The following is a 26,597-nucleotide window of genomic DNA, read 5'->3' as shown; positions in this document are numbered from 1 at the left end:
CTTCCCTCACCTTTAAAGGGAAATTACATAAACAATTTTCATAGTTTTAATGATAGAAAACAGAACTAATTAATGTCTCTCCAAGGTGAGAAAGCTTCAAAACATACTTGTCAGCTAGTTTTCCTCCTTCAAAATATTTGGCTCATGAAAAATAATAGCAAAAAACTATAATCTTGGAATTCTTGTGAAAAAGAGTTAACAAGTATACTGAATGAGTCAAATAAGGGCCATCCAAACAGTACAACTAATTTCATGGCTACTTGAAATGGAAAATTTCAGGTCTTAGAAGAAATACTCCAATACTATCATTTGAATAAAGCAGTTAAAATAAGCTCCTATCTAGCTTCTTTCTCTCTCCATATATATCTCCATCTCCCAATCTCTCTCCAGTGCTAGAAACATATAAAGCCTTAATAAGTTAAGCAGGTGCATAAAATGCTAAGCCTCAGCCACATTTTCTTTCATTTCAATATGAAAATGAGCATAAGATTTTAAAGGGTACATTGCTTTCATCAGTTGAAGAGAACACAGTATGAACATAAATTAAAATATGCTGTGTATAGATAATAAGTAATTATCCAAAGGTCAAGGGATAAGAACGTCATATAATCTTCATTATAGTCAGTCCCACTTACCCAAACAACACCGACAAATAAGCCAGAGATACTAATAAATCCATCATTAAAACACCAAATGATTAGTCATATATTATCTCCACTTTGCACTCAGATCTAGTTATATAAATTTGCTAGTATACATGCCTTTAGGCATTTGAAAAACAACACTGGATATATGTCCTGCATTTCCTAAAGCTTTTTACTGGGAACAATAACTTGAGTGCAAAAATGAGAAGAGATTCATCAGAATTTCAAAGTAAAAACCCTATGCATCACCTAATTCTATTGAAAACGATGCTCATGGCAAATTTCACTTATCACTTGAAACATATTTCTGCCTTTGGATACCAGAACCAAATTAAAAAACATGCTGTTGCTCTGCTCTGGCAGAGCTGCAATGCATTATGTTTAAATAGTTCAGCATTCAGATTTAGCTTGCCTAAAGTACAATATAGAATCAATGCAATTGCAAAATTCAGTAGTTGCTACTGGAATTAATGTACTAAAAAGTATGAATGAGATAGCCAAATTACATTAGAATATACTTTTACAGTGAAGAATGTTTTCTTCAGTGGTCAATGGTTTAAATAAAAAATTCTTTGTTTTCAATGCATGTATACAAATACCAAAATACAATATATTCATACACATACATATAAATTTTTGTATAGGCCCCCCTGGTCCACATCCTCAGCCTTGATAGTCACTCCTGAACTCTCTGGGTCCTCTCATCCCCTGCCCCTTCTTCCATACCACTCTCAGCACTCCACCCAGAGTTCAGCAGAAGTCCCATCATCTGTCATGAGCCTCCACTGGGTGGAGTCTCTCAGAGGACATCTTTGTTAGGCTAATATCCACTTATAAGTGAGTATACACCATGTGTGTTTTTCTGGGTCTGGGTTACCACACTCAGGATGATCTTTTCTAGTTTCATCCATTTGCCTGAAAATTTCAAGATTTCCTTGTTTTTAATGGACGAGTGGTATTCCATTGTATAAATGTACCACAGGTTTTTTTATCCATATATATATATATATATATATATATATATATATATATATATATATATATATATATACATACACACACACACACACAGAGATACATAAAGTGATTTTATGAAATCTGGCCATGTAAAGCTCTTTTCAGAAATATAAGAAAATATGTTTTGTCATATCAAAATTACCTTTTTCCTACAACAATTTCAAACCTGAAAGGTACTTTTCAAAGAACCTTGGAAGGATAACAAAAATAAATAAATTAAATATATTAAAGCAGTAAGAAATCTATTAAAACAGGACATTTTTCTTGTAGACAATAAATTCTTTCAATAAATCATAGGTTTTGAAATATATATATGTTTGGTTAAAATTCCTGATGTGTGCTTTCCTTCACATTAAGGTGAGCTTTACCAGATCAATTATGAGGCAGCTTACACAGTTTGCATTCATAACAGCAAAACCACATATGAAAAAAATTCCAAAAAATTACATGTTTCAAAGCAAACAATTAAAGGTGGCTTATTGTTTGTGTTTTCTCCCTAATAGTCTGAAAGGTTCATGTAACAATCTGTATAGTAAATGGAATACTAGTAAAACACTGCCAGTTTTTAATAAGTGCATAAATCCTCTGCCCTCAAATATATTGAATTCTGTAAAGAGAATTCCATATTAGTCTTGTGTTTATAATAGTGGATCTCTCATGCCAAATGAACAGTCCAGCACTAAGATAGATAAGCAAAATGTGTAAAAGTGCGTGCGTGCGTGAGTGTGTGTGTGTGTGTGTGTGTGTGTGTGTGTGTGTGTTTCCTAAATTGGTAATATGAGTGCAGTAAGGTAAGAATTTAAAGAGCTAAGGCTTTTGAATTTTCAAGCAAAGAGCTAAACTCATTCTGTTGGTGCCTGAGAAGTGTCCCTACTTACAGATTTGGCAGTAGCAGAAATATACTGGACAACCATCTCACGCTTTGTAGAGAAATCCTTGTTTCGCAGAGGAGCTTTCTTTTCTTCATTAAGGTTCATATCCTCCTGTTAGAAAGAACATTTACTGTGAGGATGGATGAATTGCTACTAAAATACTTCAAAAGTTATTAGTGCAATTATTATTTAACAAAAATATTTTGGATAATTCACTATTAACAACTGATATACCATAAATTTGTGTATATTTCACATGTATTTGTGATTTATATTTCTACCCACCTAAACATTGAGAAAAATATTTTAAAGTTAGGCTACAGAACACTTTGGTAATCTATAACAGATATACATTATACAGTCCTAAATAAGCTATTCATTTACCTCTATAGCACACACACACACACACATGCACACACACACACACACACACACAAACACACAATTACACTTTGACCAATGCTTCCAAGATCAGTTACCCATGAAAACAAATATGAATAACAAATTATGTATATGTATATATACAACAGCTTAAGAAAGTTGCTGTGTATTAAAAAGAAAAGAGAAACTAGCTGACTATATATATATATGGTTCAGTACTGAGATAAGCAAAATATGTAAAAGTCTGGATAGATAGATAGATAGATAGATAGATAGATAGATAGATAAATAGATAGATAGAATTTTTTAAATTGGTAATTTGGGTGCACTAAGGCAAATATTTAAAGAACTGAGTTTTTAAAATTTATTATAATTTATTCAGATTACATCCCAATTGTTATCCCCTCACTTGTATCTTCTCATTCCCACCCTCCCTTCCTCTTGTGCCCTATTCTCCTCCCATAGACCCCTGACAGAAGGGAACCTTCTCACCCACCATATGACTACAGACTATCAGGTCTCTTCTGGATCACCCGCTTCCCCTTCCTCAGTATGCCTATCAGGCCTCTCCACCAAGGGGAATAGATAGTGATCAAATGGGGGTACCAGAGTCCATATCAGAGACAGTCTCTGCTCCTCACCTCCAACACACAACCATGGAGAATAAGCTGTCCATTGACTAGATCGGAAACAGAGGGTCTAAGTTCACTGCATGCATTGTCCTTGGTTAGTGTAACACTTTGTATAGGCCCCCCTGGTCCACATCCTCAGCCTTGATAGTCACTCCTGAACTCTCTGGGTCCTCTCATCCCCTGCCCCTTCTTCCATACCACTCTCAGCACTCCACCCAGTGTTCAGCAGAAGTCCCATCATCTGTCATGAGCCTCCACTGGGTGGAGTCTCTCAGAGGACATCTTTGTTAGGCTAACATCCACTTATAAGTGAGTATACACCATGTGTGTTTTTCTGGGTCTGGGTTACCACACTCAGGATGATCTTTTCTAGTTTCATCCATTTGCCTGAAAATTTCAAGATTTCCTTGTTTTTAATGGACGAGTGGTATTCCATTGTGTAAATGTACCACAGGTTTTTTTATCCATTCTTTGGTTGGAGAATACCTAAGTTGTTTCCAGATTCTGGCTATTACAATTGAGGCTGTTGTGAACATACTTGAGTAATGTTTTTGTTGTATGGTCGGGCATCTTTCAGGTATATGCCCAAGAGTGGTATAGCTGGGTCTTGAGATAACATTGTTCCCAATTTTCAGAAAAAGCACCAGATTGATTTACAGAGTAGTTGTATAAGTTTGCACTTCCAGCAACAATGGGGAAGTAATCCCCTTTATCCACATCCTCGCCAGCATGTACTGTCACTTGAATTTTTGATCTTACACATTCTGGTAGGTGTGCGATAGAATCTCAGAGTGCATTTCTATGATGACTAAGGACATTGAGCATTTCTTTAAGTGTTTCTCAGCCACTCAACATTCCTCTGTGGAGAATTCTCTGTTTAGCTCTGAACCCAATTTCTTAATTGGGTTATTTGGGTTGGTAGTGTTTAATTTCTTGAGTTCTTTATATATTTTGGATATTAGCACTTTATCAGATGCAAGGTTGGTGAAGATCTTTTCCCTATCTCTATGCTGCTGTTTTGTTCTGTTGACAGTGTCCTTTGCCCTAGAGAAGCTTTTCAGTTTCATGAGGTCCCATTTATTAATTGTTGATCCTAAGCCTGGGCTGTTGGTGTTCTGTTCAGGAAATTGTCTCCTGTCCAATGTGTTCAAAGCCTCTTCCCATCTTTTTTTCCTAACAGATTTAGTGTTTCTGGCTATATGCTGAGGTCACTTGGACTTGAGTTTTGTGCAAGGTGATAAATAGGTGTCTATTTGCATTTTTCTACATGTTCTTCCTATAGTTTTTTTAAACTTTTTACATTTTCCTAAAACACCTAAACTCATTCTGTTGGTGTCTAGGAAGTGTTCATACTTACTATAAGTTATGCTCCATCTGCCACTTCTTATCCCTACATCAGTTGCTGTCTTAACCATATATTCCCTTACTACTACTACTGTAGCTACTCACTCACTACCTTCCCATCTGTGAAAAGTTTATTTTTTAAGTTTTTCCCCTATAGACTGGCATGAAATATATACAGGAATGTATGAATACTACATTAAAATTCAAGGGCTGTGATCTTTTATGTCTTCTTTTCTTTTAAAATTAGAATCACTTATTTATCGGGAATATAATATAGTTAAGGAACTATGCTAGGCTGTTAAGACTATAAAATTGAGAAACTGATTTTATACTCAAATTCAATTCTATTATTTATGAAAAATTGTCTGATCCTTAGTAAAAGCTATGTATGTTTGTTGACTAAACAAACATAAATAATTCATGATCTAAGTTATAGTGGAGGCATGTATAAGATCCCTTGAAAACAGGTCAGATGGTAAGGTCAGTGAATATTTAGCCTGGATTGGAGTTATGAAGAATGAGAAAAATCTAACATTCAGGAGACAAGTTAAAGGATTTCAGTGGGCAACTGTCATTTTTGACTGCCTAACATCATTTTGACATTCCTTCTACAGTTTAATGCATCCTCACACTGTCAGTTTCACATAAAAAATTGAGTTCATAAATACTGTATTTGTCTACTTCCCTTACATAAAATTTCAGTACAGACATGTGGCTTAGTCTTTACCAATGAAATGCATTTATAAAAGGTATAGACTCAGAAATAAACCATCTGAAGAAATAGGCATTGAACAGGCCATCCATCTTGCTGGTGTGGGGGCAACAGAGACGATGTAGATAAGGAACTGATGGCAGCAGCCACATATTTTTTACTTAGACAGACCAATTGGTTCTGGAGTGGCAACAGCTCCTTAATCAGACTATATTTCACTATGTGGCTCTGCAAGCAATTCCTATAACGCCATATATAGCCTGTTGCTGCAACTCTTCTGATTGAAGAGCAAACTAATATCTTTTAATACTTAATCTACTTTCAAAAACCAGAATAAGAATTCTCATGCTCAAAAATGTGAGATACTGAAGCATTTTAAGTGAATTTTATTAACTGTCAAACTAAAGAGAATGGTAGCTGGATTAAAGAAAATTAAGAACCATGCAAATATTTTTTGAAGTCTGAATTTTCTCAGGCTAAAATACACATACCAGTTTCAATTTATGTTCAGGTAGCATCACTTAGAATCTATCTTTCCCACATTCAAATACTACCAGGCTTCTCTTTCAACTTGAAATAGCACCTATTCTTTTGACCTTGGATTTTATGATGTGCTGACTGTTAAATATAATATGCTGTTTCATACTTTCCACTATTTTTACATGGTGCTGTTTCCTCTGCCACTTCTTGCTCTATGAGCCGCTGCCTTCCATCTGCATCCAGCCAATCCTTACCCTTTAAAACATTGTTCATGTACTAAGCTTTCTGCAAGATTTTCCACAATGCCACATTTTGAAATGGAAACCCTCATCCTGTTCTTTTATAGTAAGTTTACTTATGTTAATAATTTGTCCTAGAACTATCTCCATAAAATCCTAAGGCAGTGGTTCTCAGCCCTCCTAATGCTGTGAAACTTTAATAAATTTCCTCATGTTGTAGTGGCCCCGAACCAAAAAAAAGTTATTTTCACTGCTACTTCAAAATTGTAATTTTGCAACTGTTATGAATCAAAGTGTAAATATCTCATATGCAGGAAATCTGATATACAACTCCCAAAGGAGTCACAACCCGCAGGTTGAAAAACACTGCTCTAAGGCAGGAATGTATCTCTATCATCCCAACAAGGAAAGATCCTTGTCCCTGGAATATAGTCAACACTTACTGAATATTTTTGAACCCTGTTTCTTGCTGTTAAAGAAAAAATGGGAACTTTTCCTTAAATATTGTAAGTTGCTTCAGAATCATCAGCGATTTTTAAACTCATGAAATTGCTGGCTACATTGGTTAGGAATGGGTAACATTCATATGAACAGAGGAGTCTATAATTACCCATTTCATTCTTATTGAATTAAAAAACATACTACTAATTATGGAGTTGATACTTCCAAACCATTAACTCTAACTTTATAATACAATAATCAAACTAAATAGAGCAATACTCATAACTCAATATTAACTCTAAACACTATAATTGAATATGAAACTACTAAACACAGAGTTCTTTCAATAGTAAAAACACAAAGCAAGTTTTAAGCATATTTCATATTTGTTTAATGTATCCACAAGATATGAGGAATACAGTATTAAAAATAATGCTGAAGTCTAAATAACTGACCAAGTGTACAATAGTATTCAATTAACCATAATTGTAAACATCATGTCTTTCCTGTTTTCACATCTCATAGTTACCTCTCTTTAGACATGTTTCTTTACTTCATCAAATACTGTTTGATTTGTTTTTATTTTTATTTTATGTAGTTACTTATTTTGGTGTTGTGGCTTGAACCCATAGCCTCCTACATATACAGCACATGCTACAACACTAAATTATATCTATAATCCCAAATAGTGTGTCACTAAAATGATTAAGAAGGAACTACATGAAAACATATGAGAATGTTAGAAGTTGTGCCAGCTGAATATTATTGCATTAAATATTTCCTTCATGCTTTCTCATCCCTCTTTGATTTTTCTCTCTTTCCTCTACATGTAAATCCCCAGCTAAGGAGATATTCACCTTTAAGAGAAATGAATTATTTGTATATTTATATTTATTATAATAATAAATAATTTTCATGGTTTGTTGCTAAGTTTAAATTTGGTTGTATTCTGTTTGATTGACACAGGATTTTGCTATGTAGCCTAGGATAGCCTAGACTCACAATCCTTCTGCTTAAAGCTGTCAGATATGCATCCTTATATCCAGAACTTTATTTTTTATTCCATAATTCTAGCTTCTTTGAAAAAGAAAAAAACATTTACTTCTTAAATTCAAATGAAAATATCAAATTTTTAAAATGTAATTTCATTAGTGGTCAGTTCTACCTGGCAAAGATCAACTGCCTAAAGTTTTCAAAGGATTCAGGTAACTTTTTTGAACTACATAGGCTACAGCTACATAACATATAGGAACTCAGGTAGAAACACAAAGTCAAAGGAATATAGTGCGAGGATTGTATTTCTGAATATAGAATGAGCCTAAAAACAGAAGCAAAGGTATAATAATGATTATTACTAAGTTTGGTATACAACTTCCTCATCTGTTTCTTTTTTCAAGATCCTGTCAAAGGCACCTGATAGCCAGATAGCATAAAAGACCCAATGAGGTTGACAAATGGTGCTCATTCAAAAATATAAAAATAAGACTTACTAATACTTAACAAAGATATGCACTAGATTACTCCTCGGATTCACAAGACGGAATGGTACATGAAGCAGCTTAAGGAAGCAGTGGGATATTTGCAATGAATATTTATTCACCTTCAGTGCATTACAGCACACCCCAGCTAATGTTTGGTATATTAACTGATTATTTTATCTAGCTTTAACCAAATAAGCCCTCAGAAAATGGAAAGGGAACTCTAAGTGACTCCTATAGAGACAACAGATTGAGGATAATAGTATACTACCAATAATGCAAGCACAAGGGAACAAGAAAATGGGTGACTGCTATATTCTTTATTCTTAAATCTCGTCCTCTCCTCTATTATCACATAGTAAAAATAACAAAAATCTAAGTCTAATAAGCTGTCTCTACAAAATGGAAATGATTAAAGTCATCATTTCAAAAGCAGTCACATATTAATCATAATGATGACCCTCACTTTATGTGCGCACTGTACTTAAAATATTAGACAATGGTAGTAAAAATCCACCTCATATTAGTAGGTCATTTCAATCCTAGCAGCCAGAGCATGAAGACAGAGTCTTCCATTTTCTCAACAATAATTAGAATCACATGATCTCAATCGTGTACCTTAGTGATAGTGTATAAAACTTAATGACACATGTTTATGAGCCTCTTTTGAATTGTCTTTAATAGTAAGGAACAAAAGGCCTCACAGCAGCTAGGAAACACTTTTGTGAAAGCAGCTGAAGTAATAAATGCAAAATAAAAAAATAAATAAAATGTTTTCCTTGTCAGCAAACACTGTCCGAAGACACACAGAAATCATTGCAAAAAATGCGCTAAAGTGAGGATTAGGAAAGTGACTAAGTGACTGTCAAGTGTGGGAGGTTCACTATATAGCTAGATGTATACAACTGCCTTATAAAATATCTTATAGTACTATTAGCAAGATTGTTTCAACACACACACACACACACACACACAGAGAGACAGAGACAGAGAGAGACAGAGAGAGAGAGAGGGGGGGGGGGAGAGACAGACAGCCAGACAAACAGACAGACAAACAGACAGAGACAGAGACAGAAAGAGAATTTTTCTTTGAGTCCCTAATGAACAATTTAACGAAACATACTGCCAAAATACATGCAGTAGTTAATAAGATGCTTAATGGAAATGCGACAAATAGGAAGAATACCACAAACTTACATGTGGAAAACTCAAACAGTCATTGCAGGAAGTATTTTAAACCAAAGTGCACAGCTGAGTAATAACTCACACCTTGCATTCTTGAAGCTGCAGAAGGCGATTATGTACCAGGCTCACGTACATAATGAGTTCTCAACTAGTCTGAGCTATAGAGTGAGACTACATCAAAAATACATGAAAAACAAATACAGTAAAATGTTTACACAGTTTTGACATGAGGTAAGTATCGAACTTGAAAATATTTTTCTCCCTATGCATACTAAGAAATATAAGCTAGTAGCAGAATAACCAATATAGTTTCCCCTCACTTGTGGTTCCAAGAGTTTACATAGATATGTAAAATAATGGATATTTATTGTGTGAAAATAGAAGAGTACAGAGGGAACAAAAATGCTAAACATACAATCTATACTTATTCGGATGCTTGACAAAAGAAAAAATAAATTTTCTCCCTAAAAAAAATCTCTGGTTATTGCAATATAAAGTATTTTAAAGTAGCTAAAATTCAGCATGATTTAGTCATTTCTCTTTTAAGTAAAAAAAAAAGTGTCTAGTTAGAAAGTAACATCTTTTCAAAGAACTCCATGTGGAATAACACATATCAGCTGACCCAACTTCTATATCAGTGTTCTGCTTGAATTGCTGCTAATTCTTTCTTCTGAGAGCTAGATACTATCTGGAGTCACAGCCATGAGGTGGAGAATCTATATATCAATGATATAGGAGAGAAAATGGAAAGAGTCCATGTTGCTAATAGCATAATTAAGAACCCCTCATTAGCGAACATTTTCAACCCATTAATATAAAGAAATCAAAATACACCATACTACTTGCACAACTGGCTATCATCAAAGGGGAAGGGCATTTAACTTGTCCTGGTGAAACTTCATTAATGGGCTGGATCAATAAAAGTCAATGCTCTGGCTCGGGTTTTGCTGAACTACACTTGTTCCATTTGGAATTGTGGTTTTAATGTATTTTAAGCATGTGACTGTCTGCCTGCACATATATATGTAGCACATGTGTGCCTAGTACTTTTAGACATCAGGAAAGGATGTCAGGTCTCCTGGGATTCAAGTTACACATAGTTATAAACCATCATGTTGGTTCTAGGAATTGAAACTGGGTCCTCTGGAAGAGCATCCTGTGCTCTTAACCAATAAGCCATCTCTTCAGCCCTGAATTTAGGTTTCTTTGTCAGTTTTTTGGTTTTACTGTGACATGTCAAGCCAAATATCAAAATAAGATGAACTTAGAAGCAGTATAATTGTTGACTGTTTTAAAGAAAGCCGTAAAAAAATAAGAACACAATATCTGCACCCAAGAACAGCAACCATGAAACTAAAGGCTTTTGTCTGAAAAAAATAAATTCATTGGAAAAAATCTTGTTCATTCAAGTTTTTCTTAGTCTTATCTGTCTTCATCTTATAATGTACACATTTCCATATGCATATATATTTGTAGTTTAAAATCTGACATATTGAGGCTATTTGTAGAAATATGTATGTGCATATACACATATACGTATATATATATATGTATACACACACACACATGAATTCATACACATACATGTATTCTCATGTATACTATTTCTCAAGTGAGGAATAAAAATCAAAAAGCTTAAAGACAATCCTGAGGTTACACAGCTTTTCTGTAAATATTTCAGTGCAAGGAAAGTTTAGGTTTTGCTCAGAAAATAGTCTGTCTTTTTTTTTTAAGGTCTCATTTTAATTTACCTTACTTTCCTTACTTTCCATATTGTATTTATTGGAGGCAAGATATCAAGTACAGCTCACATTAAAAGGACAGAGACGAAACGTTATCTTATTAGTTAGATAGTAGCTGAACAGATTTTTTTTTTCGTGGTGAGAATTCTTTAGCTTCAAATTTATTATTTTTCTTTTTTATTAATTTATTCATGTTACATCACAATAGTTATCCCATCCCTTGTATCATCCCATTCCTCCCTCCCTCCAGCTTTCCCCTTACTCCCCTCCCCTATGACTGTGACTGAGGGAGACCTCCTCCCCCTGTATATGCTCATAGGGTATCAAGTCTCTTCTTGGTATTTATTCTTTTCCGGTTGTTTTTTGGTTTTGTTCCAGATTGGTTTGGTATATGTTTTCTGGACAGGGCCTGTGGGTCCTAGGGTAGCCTTGAATTCTCTTATATAGGCCTTGCTAGCTAGATCACAGCAATACAAAGACAACACAGAACATGAATTTAAAAATAGAAATAGCTACATTCAACAAAATCTCATTTGTAGACAATGAAATTTATGTAATTACTATGTGCCTTGAAAGTTTTCTCTTTAACCATTTAAAACATAAGGCAACAGGCTAGTGAGGTGGCTTTGCAGGGAACGGTGCTTGCCACACTAAGCCTTGTGACCTGAGTTGGACCCCAGGGAACCCATAGTGGGTGTAACAAGAAAACCAGCCCTTGCAAGTTATCACCTGACCTCCACATGCACATCGTGGCATTCCTGCCTGCACTCACACATTTTACACACACACACACACACACACACACACACACACACACACACACACACACACACACACCAGGGTAGTGAGAGTTTTGGTTTCCTTAAAAACAGTTATGTTATGTGAATATGTTGTTCTCTTTTTCCCAGGTGTGGAATAATAGGCTGCTTCACAGCAGAGGATTATGATTTGCCTCGTCCACTAATAGGAATGTGATCTTTGCCAGCTGAAGATTGTTTAATTCTGGGGATTCTGCAGAGGTATAAATGGGCGAGCCCCCCAAGACAGCCTGCAGAGGATGTTGCTCCACCTGTTGCTGCTAGTTTGTCTCAGTGCTGTATTACTGGATTGCTGGTTTACTGGGCTGCCAAATATTCTGATAACAAAAATAGGATTTGCCTCAAGGAATTCTATGTCCTAATCAGCAGGAAGCAGCCTATAGAGGTCTACATCTCCTTTGCTCTCTAACCTTCATTCGCTCCTACTAAGTGTTGGGGGATTGGAAGAGTTATTAGGGTAGAATAAGGGTTGGAGTGGAGGTAGAGGTATAATAACCCAATAAAATAGATTTTAAAAGATGACATGTGGTGCCCAGACATAGGCAAGGCAAAAGGGGAACTTGGTTTCTAATGCTGGGTACATCTGGGTACAGAGAATATACTGTTTGAGGATAAGGTTAGCAAAAGATTTATGGCAGCTGCTGCCATTGAGTTCACTCTCACTTGCTCTCAGGGAATTTTCTGTTTCTTTTTCATTGTCTTCCCTTATTCCTCTTCAAAAAAGGTTGGGAGAATGGCTGAACAACTGGAAAAGCTGTGAGTGGGTACGGAGAGGGCTGAGAAACAAAAAACAAAACAAAACAAAACAAAAAAAAACGGATGAAATATCATCTGTTGCCTGCTTTTCAAAACTTCACCCTAACCAGGCTACATTGCCTGGCCTCAGTGGATGAGGAGGAGCTCAGTCCTTGACTTGATGTGCTGGGGTGGGTTGGTGGGGGATGGCTCCCCTTTTCTGAGGACAAGGGAAGGGCATACAGGAGGAAGAGGGTGGGTGGGAGGGACTGAGAAGAGGTGGGAGGGGGCTACAATCAGATTGTAAATTGAAAATATAAATTAAAAAATAATGTTTTAAATGGACAAAATATGAAAACCAGAAGACTCACTCTATTCTCATTTTAAAGGACCTCAGTTTTACAAATAAGCTTAATTGCTTAGGAGTTATGATGTTTTTAGGTCTAGATAGATGTTTTAAGTTGATAAAAAATGAGATATGATAGACAAGGATTTACATGCTGAATTTTAGACACATCAAAATAGAAAAGATGTTTTCTTCAAGGCTGCCAAATACAAAGAGCCAAAACACTATGAATGTAACATTTATATAAACCCTAATTGTTTCGTGGTCCTTCTCTCTGTATGAAGTTTACTATATATGTGTGTAATAATATAAATGTATATGAAAAAAGAAAAATAACAAAAAATAATAATAAAGTAAAAGAAAATGAAAAAAAGGATCAGAATTGGCTGTGCATGTAGAGAGTTTGCAAGTGGAGGTTAAAGCACTTGGAAAGTAAAAAGCCCTGGAAAGGGGAGAACAAAGAGGTTCAGACCTGGTGACTGAGAGCAGGAACTTTCAGCAGGATGAAAGAGGGAAACAGACTGGGCTGGTTTCGAGTCCTCAGAACTCCTAGTTGGGGTGGGAGGAACAGGAGGCCATACAGGGCAACAGGGTTAAAGAAAAATACACCATATCAAGAGAAAGGGTTAATTTCAAACTAACTGCACCTCCAGAGGAGCAGTGTGGGGTTATGAATTTACCAACATTAGCTTTCCCAGTATTAGCACAAGATCTTCAGGATTAAAATGTCCAGTGCTTCAATTGTGGGAAATTCTGTCATTTAAAAAGAAACTATGTTCTAGCTTGCATTCCCACCAGCAATGAAGAAGTGTTCCTCTCTCTCCACATCCTCGCCAACTTGGAAAGCTATCTGGCGCTTTCTCAGAAAAATGGGAATAGGGCTTCCTCAAGACCCAGCTATCCCGCTCCTTGGAATATACCCAGAAAATGCGCTATCACACAACAGGGACATATGCTCAACCATGTTCATAGCTGCTTTATACATAATAGCCAGAACATGGAAACAGCCTAAGTGTCCCTCAGTAGAAGAATGGACTAAGAAACTGTGGTACATTTACACGATGGAATACTACTCAGCTATTAAAAACAAGGAATTCCCGAAATTTGTGGACAAATGGATTGATCTAGAAATTATTATAATGAATGAGTTCACCCAGAAGCAAAAAAAAGACAAATGGTATATACTCACTCATATCAAAACACTAGTCCAAGGGATACGTACCATGAAAATCTTTACTTACCAAGAAAGTGGGTCAGAGGAGAGGATATCTGATTGAGACTTTAGGCAAGAGTAGCATGGAAGAAAGTGGAAATAGTAGGACCCATAGGGTCCTGGAAACCTACAAGAAGAACTTTATGACAGGCAGATCTGGATCCTGGGGTCCTCCTCAAACTAAGGCACCAGCCAAGGAGAATATAGGCAGTAAGCTTCGAACCCCTACCAAGACCTAGCCGACGAACATGATATTCTCCACCAGTGAGTGGAGAATGAGATCTGACTCTCACATGGACCCTGTTGCCCCTTTTCTGACCATGTCCCCTGGATGGGGAGGCCTGGCGGCACTCAGAGGAAGGATAGCAATTTACCAAGAAGAGACTCGATATTCTAAGAGCATATATGGGGGGGAGGTCTCCCTCAATCACAGACATAGGGGAGGGGAGAAGGGGGAAGTGGGAGGGAGGGAAGAATGGGAGGAAACAGGGGAAGGGCTAACAATCGAGATGTAATATAAATAAAATAATAAAATGGAAAAAAAAAAGAAACTATGTTCAAATAGCTAAAGGTTTCAGATCTCAAAATGTCTGGTACAGTAACTATAAGAAATATGGGACTTCCTCTCTCCTCTCCTCCCAAAAATGGAAGAAGCTATTTATGGAGACAATGGGCTCTTCTCCAAAAGAAAGCCAAAGCTTCCTGGGGTTTGTAGATGCTGTGATAAAGGCTGCAATTTGACTAATGAATTCAGGTCCAAGAGAGACACACAAGGTAATCTCTTGCCATGAGGAAAAGGCTTTGGGGCCATAGCTCAACAGCAAGAAGCCATTTCAGACAAAAGCAACAAGAGCAGCCAAGAATCACCAGGTTACAGAAAAAACTTTGACTACTGACTTCCAAAGTGTTTAGTTCATTGGTAAGTCTCTGTTTATAATTTCTCAATAAACACAGTACAATTACTGGCATAAAACATAAAAGGGGAAATGTAGTGAGAATTTTGGTGACTTTAGAAACCCAGTTATGTTCTATGAGTGTTTTTTTTTTAATCCCAGGTATGGAATATGGAGCTGCTTCAGATTGTCCACAGCAGCAGACCATTTGCCTAGAGTGTGCTCAGACAGTGGTATGATTTGGCCAGTTGAAAATAGTTTAATTCTGGAGACTCTAGAGAGAGTTTAAAAAGACCAGATCACTGAGAGAGGAGGTGCAGCTGTTCCTCCTGCTGGTTTCTGCTCCTGCTGTTGCTGGTTTGTCAAGTTGTCATGATAAAAGAGACAGAAGAAGGAATTGGAGAGATCCTGAGGAGATAAAGACTTGTCTTGCTTCAAGAAACTCAATGCCCGTAATCAGCAGGAAGTTGTCTAAAAAGATCTCCGTGCCCTCTCTCCGCACTAACCTGTCTCTCTTACCTGGTGTTGGGGTGTTAGAAGTGATTGGGCTCAAGAGGGTGGGAGATATAAAAACCCAAGTAAACTAATGTAAACAAATATGCCTATACCCCCATAATAAATAAAATAAAATTTCAAAACATAAAGCAATCTTTGTTAGCTTGAAGGCCATACAAAGTGAAGTTCGGTGAGGAACAGTATCTTTGATGTTTATGTCCTCTGCAACAACAAAGTATCTAGCATTCTGGAGAGAGCTGTCAAAGCAACTTTACCTTGACTTGAAACTTGTTTTAGCTATTTCTTCTTTTCACAATACCATCTTCTGTTTCTATATGTCACCCAATCAGAACATACACTCCTTGACGATTTGGGTTTTCTTCAAGGTATTTGCTGCTTTCTCTACTCTATCCTCTCCACTCCTCTCTCTCCTCCCTCCTCTCACCCCCCCTCTAGAATTTAAAACAGTGCCTAGGATTTAGAAGCCCATGAATTTTGATGTATTACTCAAATTATGAGAATGGAATGGTAGCAGAAAAATAAAGACTGATAATTCAGAAGTGGACACTGGCTTCTCACAGTTTATTTGCATCTTCATTTGCTTCTTTCCTGAGCCTCCACAAAAGGCTCCAAGGATTACACCCCCACTAAAGCAGCCAATCCACAGCTATCTTAAAACTAAGCAAGCCTTGCTTACCTTTATTTGTATCCCTGAGAGAGAACACTGTTCTCTGAGGGTAAGTAGAGATTCTGCATTTATCTCTAAACATGAAGCACATTACATACTGTCTAGCACAGAGCACAGAGCAATTAATAATAGCTAAAGTGTACTCATACAAATAAACCCATACAAATACATACATACAAATAAATACAAGCAAAAGTGTCATTTTAAACGAAATTACATTTTTAGACATTCTCTATGCAGATCGAGAACAGAAAGAGCAGGTTGTGAACGTGTCCCACTACAAAGCTAATTTGCAAACCTAGTTCTTTAATTTCTCCTCCTTCACTGCCTGTGTTCCCCTTCCCTTGTCAGCCTTTTATGATAATAATAGTGGCAACAAAACCTCCAACAGATCCAGATTATTTTTGGCATCTGTTTATTGAGTACATGTTGCTACTCCTTTACATGTTTTCCATATGATTTTTCACAGGAAAATAAAGTGTATTATCTACAAAAGATCCTAGCAATGAACATGGTCTAAAATATGGAGCAAGGGATATAGAAAATGTAAATGTTACCTGTTGAAATTGAGCTGTCTAAACAGTTTCTTAGAATCTAATCATTTCTGACAACTACTCCTTGGCTTTTTATAAATGTGAAGGCCTAGTTTACCAATAATGTATTTTGTGATAACAACTGTTAATTAAACTTACTTATGCTGAAAGCACTCAAACGTTCCTGGCCAAGCTAACCAACTTGTAAAAACCTCGTGCTGAGGGACAAAAAAATTCCTTCATAGCAGTCAGGGGAACACAATATGCTTGGGTTAAAGTAGAGCACCTGGTGGCCAGAGGCTACGCTTCTGTGTAAATTAATGAAGGGAAAGGGGAAAAAATGACTAAAAGCTTTAAGATGACCTGTGAGAATTGTAACAGGTGGAATACAAAATCGGTAATTAAACACTTATCACATACAAATTTGTGATCATTACTTTATGTCAAGGATACAAAGCATATCTATATAATATTAAAATACATATTGTCTTTTAGAAAGTGTATGCTCTATGAAAGAATTATCTAACAATTTCATATGTGAAACTTTTAACTCTGTCATCAATAGACAGTGGCACTAATATTTAGAAAGTCAAATATCCAAATATCTATAATATGAGAAGGGATTTATTGATGCACAGAATAGGTGTGAAAGTCAAGAAAACATTCATAATTTAAGTAAAAGTAACCCACTCACTTCTTTGAGACAGGACATAGTTTCAGTATGTAGCCCCATTGACTGGCCTATAACTGGCCTCACAGAGATCTACCTAGCTTGGACTCCTGGATGCTACTATTATAGGCATGTACTACCATATCAGGTAGTTCTTTTTATGAACTGGCCTCTCATTTAAGAGTTCTCATTCACTTCAAAAATAACCAAATGCTTGGAGGGATTGATATTGAACAGTTAATAATAAAATAGCTAGTACTTATAAAAAGTCCTATTCTGCTGTAATTTTAAACTTAGTCATCTACTGGCTGCTACACTGAGATATGCTGTTGGTGCTTTTGACTCTCAAGCAAGTAGAGTATCAATTGTAGAAATGAGATAGATTAAATTTGAATAAAGGGTTTTTTTGGTTTTTCACTGTTTTATGAAAACATACCATTTTTCAAAAATGTTAAATAATCCACTGTATTAGAACTTTTAAAGTAATTCACTTGCTGTTAAGCATCTAATGCAAAGGAAGTTTGTGAAAGGTACTATTTGATACAACATTGCAAAAGCATTTTACACTTGGGGTATGGCATCCTAAAAGCCAAACACACCTGTTTAGACTAAACAGGATACACAGTTGCATGGTAGTTCTAGAAACTGCAAACACTGCTTAACAGAAACAGTACAATAACAGTAACATCTAGAGACTCTAACCAGATCATCTTAGTAGCCATCAAATAGCACAAGAACATTTTTAAATGTTATTTGTAAGGAGGACATCTACAAGGAGTCCTCAGATACAAAAACATTTTGTATCTGAATATCTACTTCTGTATTTCAGAAACAGTAACATCAGTGCATTCTTCCAATCAACTGCAATGATGATACCTTAACAATTTTCTATCATAAATCTGTTGGCCTTTGGTAAGTTTATATAAAGGACAAGTACAGATAAAGTGTTACCATCGGTAGGAAATGTTCTACCTCGAACTCTTTGCCTCATACCCTATGTGTGTATGTACTGGAAACATTTTTATATAGCTTTAATGAAATGATAAATAGAAATGTTAGAAAAATTCCAGTGCTTTAGATTTGTTATGTACCTAAGTCTACGTATCAATTTGCCCACTTAAAAGCTTTGGCAAGTTACTGAACCAACTTTCTTAGCCTCTCTCTCTGAAGCTCAAATTACTTATTTGAAAATGTGGACTAAAAATTAGTACATAATGGGCAGAATAGTCGTAAGAATCAACTGAAATGAAACATGTAAAGTAATTCATGTCTGGTCCATAAATACGTAGTAAATTTTAAAAATGGGGATTCTGAAAAGAACATGTTCATTGTAAAGCAGTATAGGTCAAACTAAAAATAGCATATAAATAAATATAGTGCAAGAAAACCTCTCAAAGAATAGATACAATCCTTAAAAAGTCTTCCATTAGGATAGCAGACTACCAAGAAGAAACTTGATACCCTAGCATCATATTCAAGGGGAGGAGGTCCCCAACCTTCACAGTCATAGGGAAGGGGAATGGAGTGAAAGCGGGAGGAAGGGAGGAATGGGAGGATGCACGGGATGGGATTGCAATTGAGATGTAATATGAATGATTTTATTTTTCAATAAAAAAATTAAGTCTTCCATTAACCTTGGTTGTTAAATTTTAATCAAACCATGTTTCTCATAAAGGTTATTTCTGCTATATTTATACTATTATTTTTAAAGTAATATTCTTGTGTGTATCAATGTTTTTGTTTTGCTGCTATCAGTGATATTATCAGTGACAGTATGATAAGATAATAAACTTATAAGAAATCTTGGCAACTGTACAACGATCAGGGTTTATCTGATAAAGGAAAAATGCTACAAATTTTTATAACATACTATAAAGATATGTATGTACTCAATGAATATATTCACTTGTGTTTATTTTCCATTTATAAGCTTTTCAATTAATAAAAATCTGTACTTACTGTGTAAAATACAATGTTCTAAAGAATGCACACATTGTTCAGGGTCTAAGTCCAGCTCATCATTACATATTTTTCAAATATTTTGTGCTTGGAACACTTTTTATTAAACCATCACATTTTCAATATAATATATTATTAATTATAATCATTACTTTATACAATATATCTCTGTAACTTATTCCCCCATAGATAACCAAATCCTTGGACAATCATCTCCTTGTTCATCCCCCAAATACACCAACCCCTGTGTTGTAACTAGTCTTTATTGTCAATTTGTCACAGTGTATAGTCTCCTGAAAGTAGGGAATCTAAATTGAAGAAGTGACTCAATCAAATGGCTTGTAACCTTATCTGTGAGAAGATATCTTGACTGATAATTGATGTAGGAGGGCCCAGGCCACTGTGGGCAGTGGCATTCCAGAACAGGTAGTCCTGGGTTATTTTTAAAAAATACTATCTGAGCACAAATTGGTAATTAGGCCAGTGAACAGCACTCCTACATTGGTCTAACTGCCAGCTTCCTGCCCTGAGTTCCCACCCTGACTTCACACAGTGATGAACTGTTACCGGGAAGTATAAACTGAATCAAGCCTTTTCCTCTACCTCTTGTTGCTTTGGACATGGTGTCTGTCACAGAAACAGAAAAGGAAACAAGAACTCTTGGTAAGTAACCACCATTCTATTTTCTAGCTCTATCACATCAATTTCCTTCGATTATATACAACAGTGGGATCACAAGTATTTGTTTTTCTGTGCCTGGTTTATTTCTCTTTTTATAAGACAAACTAAACCCACAGTGTTGTAACTCATCTCATGCCTGTGTGAATGAGCATGTTCAAAAAGACAAAAGATAACATCTATTGGCAAGGATATAGCAAAAAGGGGAGTCTTGTGTTAATGGGGGAATCTAAAGTAGCACTGTCATTATAAAAATTAATATAGTCATCATCAAAATATTAAAAATAAAACTGAATAATCTAGTAGTCGCATCACTAGATATGAATACACTTTGTTGTCAATATGAAAGTATATATATTTTATGTAGGTGACAATGATTAAATGACATGCGATATATTGATAATAATATAAAATATATCCTACAAAATATACATGTATAATAACCTCCTCCTATAGAAGGAGTATAACTGGTGAGCGAGAGAACACTAGGAAAGGTTGAAAACGTTTTTAGCAAAATAATATCAAGGAATTTTTTCATATTTTATCGTTATTATCATCACTTTTGGCAATTAAGAAAGGACAACGGAATAGGAAACTGAAGACTAATGAAGATGTATTAATAATTCTAGATGGACTAAGGCTTGTTTGACAAAGGAAGGTATGTTACAAATGTTATAGAATTCTTTATATAAAATGCATGTTTATAAATAAATATATAAATAACAAATCATGTTTTGGGTTCTATAAAAGAAATCTCATCAAGCTAACCAATGTAAGATGATCTGAGCTTCATTTATCCCCTTTTCAGACAAACAAAAAAGTGTTGAATAATCCAAATATTATATTATTATTTTAGAAGTAATTTAGACACACAAAAAGAAGCATAAGTAACATGCTATAAAAATCTGCTGCTAATATGAGAAAATTGAATGAATTAAGACCTTGGTTGCAATTACCATTTTGTTGTTTACCCTGTGCCTTCCCACCTGTATTATATGTACTCACCAAACCTTGTATACTTAGGTGCATTTTGTTTTGGACCAGCAAGCACACAAATTAGTTAATTGAGAAATTGATTTCTTATGGCACGAACTACTAAATACTAGAGAACAAAGAGAAATAAATCTGCCCCTGATTTTAGGCCCTCTGACTAGAACAAGCATTTTGGCAAATAAATAACCAAGATATTCTTGAAAATACTTTTGTTGTGTCAATAAGGATTAGGTCTGTGCTTTTATAAGTTATAAACGTTCCCTATAAACATGCCTATTTAAAATGCAGTGTTAACTGAACACACATAGTTTAAAATGACAGTGAATTTAGAGGTCAAACTCACCATCATTTTCTCAAAGAGGTCCAGAACTTCCTTTTCAGACAAATTCAGAGATCGTTCATCATATAACGGCTGAGCTGTTGGAAACTCACTCATCACGGCTTGAGAATCGATAGGATGTTGAATGAGAGGTTTTTCTTTTTTGACGGTAGATTTTCTGAAACTTGTAATTCGGTCACGCTGCAAACAAAAAACAAAAAACAAAAAAAAGACCTAAGAAAAGAATCAGGAGCCATAAACATGAAGAATGGAAACATCAAAATGGCACTTAGTATAATATATATTATTATTGTCTCTTGACAAAATGTTATTGTAAGCAGCAAGCTCAAGTTAGAGATTGGACTATTTTGTTCTTAAGCTTCAGAAGTCTGGGGGTGAGAAAACATTCCTCAAAAGTAAAATTTAGTCATTTGTCATTTCGGTTTTGCACAGGAAGTAAGTGAAAAGACACTTTGGATCAAAATGTTATGGTGGCTGTTTCTGCGAAAATGAGTCTTTGGTGCCAACTAAAATGCTATGGAAGGAGAGAAAGGAAACAGCTACTGATTAAAAAAACTCAAAGGGAGATTTAAGGTAATGTTTTTCTTCTGCGCTGGCAAGTATATATGAATAACTGTCAGTGTAACAGTTGCCTAAACTGAATAGCATAGAGACTGAAGACAGAGAGTGAGTTCAAATCCAAACTGAAAAGTTACTCTCCCAGAATCAGGCTGGAAGGAAAGTCACCTTCACTCTCACCATTTCTTCTTCTCTACACTTCAGGGCCATTGTGAGAGCAGAATACACTTGTGGCTTGTTGATGGTATCCCTAAGCTTTTTCTTTGCCAAATACTTGGCACCAATAGGAAGTGAAACAAAGCTAAAGTACTCATTTCAATTCTTGGAAATGAAAATAGATCTACCTTCTTCCTCCAAATATTATTCTGATGAACTCTCACTCTTTATAGGTATTTCCTTTAAACCACTGATACCATGTACAATCTCTAACAATAAGCTTGCTCTTTCAGGTCAAGTGAATCAAGGACTTTACCTGCATGTGAATGGACCATTCAATTTGAAAACCAGCATATATTGGGCACCAAACATTAGTAAAATTCATAAAACTGAAGGTGACTCAGTTTTATTCTAGTATCTGTTAGAAAGCACATGCAATATCATCAGGTCACATTAAGCAAGCAGACATGTTAGCTGAGAGGACAATGAATGTACACTGTCATGTCACCACCATCCTTTTAAATACAAAAGCATTACAAACATTATTACAGTTCATATGACATTTTACTGACCCCCTGCAAATAGGACATATTCTTTATTTTATTGATTGAAATAATGGAAGTTTTTTAAACCATAACATATATTTTGAAGAAAGCAGTTTTAAGCAGCTTAGTTAGGATTACAAAAATTACTTGAGTGCATGGTTGCTTACAGAGAGATTATGCAAACCACTGTACTTTGGAGGTGGGAAGAAAAATTAAATGGCATCTAAATCAACTCCCTCAATGCACAGAACAGGTGACACACTTAAACACATGAGGCCCTAGTTCTGATCTTGGTCTTCACATTGTGAATATTTCCTTAAAATTATTTGATCTATATTATTTAATTTTGGTTTAGATAATCTCTTCACACAACTCAAGAAAAACAATTTTAGTAATCCTAAATAAACTGAGTCTAATTTTACTTAAAAATATGGTGGACATGAAAGCATTTTAATATGCAATTGGCCATTAAATTAACATATTGTTTCTCCATTCACTTCACTTGTGTACTGAGTATCAGCATTACTAACATACAGATTTGACCTTTCCATACTCTTCATTTTAATGCAAAAATGGCTTTTTAATACATCTAAATTCTAGTAAGAAAATGAAGTCAAGCTACACACTTTCATTTCCTTAGAGCAGTAATATTATTTTACATTTTTTTGTAGATAAGAAACTTCAAACAGAAAAAAATAATAAAATTGTGTAAAATATCATTCAAGAGAGTATAAAAGGTGCATTTAAATCTTAGCTTGTAACTTTCAATAAGAATTATTATGGTAATATGGGTTTAAAAGTATGTAAGCTTTTTAAATTTAGTAACACATTTGATTTGTAAATAATTTCCATTAATAACGGTATATAATATACTCACAATTTATTTGGCTATCAAAAGAGAAAATGTCCAATTTTCCAGGGTCTATACTCATGCATCAAATTTTTAAATATAGTTCGTTGTATTTTACAATAATAAAAGTTTAGATGGGATCTTTCCCAAATATTTAGGTAAGTTTAGAGACATTGTTTGTTTTTATTGAGCTGAGATGGGACACTATATAGCCCTGACTCGCCTAGAGTACACTATGTACACCAGGCTGACCTCCAACTTGCAGTAATCCACTTTTCAGTGCTAGAAAATTGCAGGAATGCACCGCGGTGCCTGGCTACAATTGCTTACATTAATATGGGGAAAGGAGAAATTAGTCTATTGGCAATTATCCCATTCTGTTCTATTTTTGAAACATGCAGTCACTTCCTATGTTGCATATATCAATGCTTTAATGTCCACTTTTTAATAAAAATGTAACATGCATAAGCAATGCACAACATGCTGCTCACACCACCTTACCACATCATCTGCCAAAGTTTTTATTTGAATGTTCTATTAGAACCAAAAGGAAACAAACAAAAGAAAACACCAGTCAGATAAGAGAAATCCATAGGTCAAACAAGACAACAATACTTGAAGGAATTGAATGATTCTCATCTTTTGACAAATACAAATTGTCAAAAAGTAATAAAGTTCAACATACAAATAATACGTTCATTACGAAATTTGAAAAATGGTAGACATTACAAATGAAGGTTTGATTGGGGAGAATGGTTACTTACTTATTTTTAAATATGGATCTAAGATCTGACTTTAATGTCTATATCAGAAGGTACTACAACAGAGTTCAAGTACAACAAAGCAGTCAGTAAAATTATGCACCTTTACAGGCTTTGAAAAGGTTGAGTAGTGAACAATGGCTTAAATACGATGAAATTAAAAGACAGCAACAAATTCACAAATAGTCACAATTACTTAATGAGAAAAATGTTAAACTGTAACAAAACAATTCAATAAACATCAGATTTCAGGAGATAATTCAAATTCCAAACTTATTATAAATTGAATTTAACCCTTCTAACTTGTTTCAGTGTGTGTGTATGTGTGTGTATGTGTGTGTGTGTGTGTGTGTGTGTGTGTGTGTGTGAAGCTGAATAAACTATATTTAACATAGCCATAGAAGTTGTTGTGATCCCACAGGGAGAGGCACATTGGGAACACAAAGGACAGGGATGCAGGCTATGAGGATGAGACCTGATAGGCTGTGGTCATATAGTGGGGGAGGAGGACCCCACCTGTAGGAGGTCTAAGGGAAGGAACAGAGCGGAAGAGGGAGGGAGGGAACAGAAAGATAAGTATCTTGTAGATACTTTCTTTGATTACCTTCATTAACAGTACCCTCACCCATGGGTAAAAAATAAAAATATAACAGTTCTATGTGGAAAAAAAAGAAGTAGACTTGAATTTTTACCAAGTAAAATACGAGGCTTTCACTACAGAGAATTCCACTCACAATCTCACAATCTCAAGGAATTGCCTTCAATTGCTACTATCCACTCTGTGCTATTAAAGATCACCCTCCCCTAGAACAGCTGTGGCAAATGCACTAGTGAATGCATAAATTTTTTTCTGTATTTTGAATTCTTCAATTCCCTCAGGAATCTAAACTCCTAACCCTTGTACTAAATCATCATAAACCACAATCAATCGTTATTGCCTTGGAAAAAGAAAGAGAGGCTCAGAAGGTGGCTTAGTAGTTAAAGTACTCACTTAACATGTCAGAACCTGAGTTTGCCACTCTAGAACCCACATTAAGCCAGGTGCACTACTGTGTATCTATAATTCTAAGTCTCTGACAATAAGTTAAGAAGTAGTGACAAGAAAACCCATGAAAGCTAGTGGGAGAACTATCTATACAGCAACAAACAACAACGAGACTCTGTCTCAAACAAGATAAGGAAGTAAGGACCAAAATCAGGCAATGTCGTCCTCTGAATTCCACTCATCCATGAACATGCTCTGGAATGAATGTGCACACACATACACATACACACACATGAACACACACACCACATATGCCTATACACACACAAACACACTCACAATCATTGCCCCTGACACACATACATACACACGTTCACACACACCCCATTCACATACATATGCCCACAAACATGCATACACACTGACATATATGCATGTGCCCCCTGATACATGCACATATACATGTACATGTGCCCACCACAAACACATACATACACTCACATATGTGCCTGTGCCCCCAACACACACACACAGTCACATATACATACATACATACACACACATACCCCCACACATAGATACATACTCACATACATGCCTGTATGCACACACACATACACACACACATGCCCATACACATAGATACATATTCACATACATGCATGTTCCCCCTCATGTATGTGCACATACATTCATGCATACAAAGATAAACACGCACCCACATACATACACATGCATGTGCCGTGGCACATACACTCCATACACACGTTCCCCACACGTAGATACACACTCACATTCGTGCATATCCGAGCGCACACACACATAACCAGATAAACACATCACACACACACACACACAAGACTAAAAGGGAGAATTATTTAAATCAAAACTAAAGCAATCTGTACAAAATAAATTCACATTAGGATTTTCTCCACCTACTATTTTCTCTTGAGGTTTTCTGGTTGGTTACAGAAAAGTTTCATGCATGGTGATACACTTGATTTCTTGTAAAGCACAATTGCAGACCTGAAGTGACCCTGCTAACATCTGACATGATCCTATCCATCTGGGTTTTATAGATAGATTACATAACTTTTTAAGCAACTTCTGCTTTCCTTTTCACCCATTCCTCTGGGGTTATAAAGTTATGATTGGAAGCATCCACATCTCCAAATCAAGAATATAAATTAGAGGAAAAATGATTTGCTTTAGTC

General features: G+C 35.6%; 1 protein-coding gene across 3 annotated transcripts in view; it reads right to left on the bottom strand.

Moving 5' to 3' along the window:
• The window catches only part of Diaph2 (diaphanous related formin 2), a 730,565-nt gene that overhangs the window by 659,355 nt on the left and 44,613 nt on the right, over positions 1-26,597 (bottom strand). For 2 of the 3 annotated variants that reach the window (XM_051142209.1, XM_051142210.1), the window contains exons 2-4: positions 24,139-24,171; positions 21,532-21,708; positions 2,540-2,644 (exon numbers count right to left, since the gene is read on the bottom strand). In XM_051142209.1, the coding sequence (XP_050998166.1) occupies positions 2,540-2,644; positions 21,532-21,708; positions 24,139-24,171 (315 nt within the window). The remainder of the gene's footprint in view (positions 1-2,539; positions 2,645-21,531; positions 21,709-24,138; positions 24,172-26,597) is intronic. The other variant, XM_051142211.1, reaches the window with a different exon arrangement.

Source organism: Acomys russatus, chromosome X, assembly GCF_903995435.1.
Source record: "Acomys russatus chromosome X, mAcoRus1.1, whole genome shotgun sequence".
NCBI classification, from domain to species: domain Eukaryota; kingdom Metazoa; phylum Chordata; class Mammalia; order Rodentia; family Muridae; genus Acomys; species Acomys russatus.
Note: the sequence above shows the minus strand (reverse complement) of the source record. Positions and strands in the feature narration are given on the sequence as shown.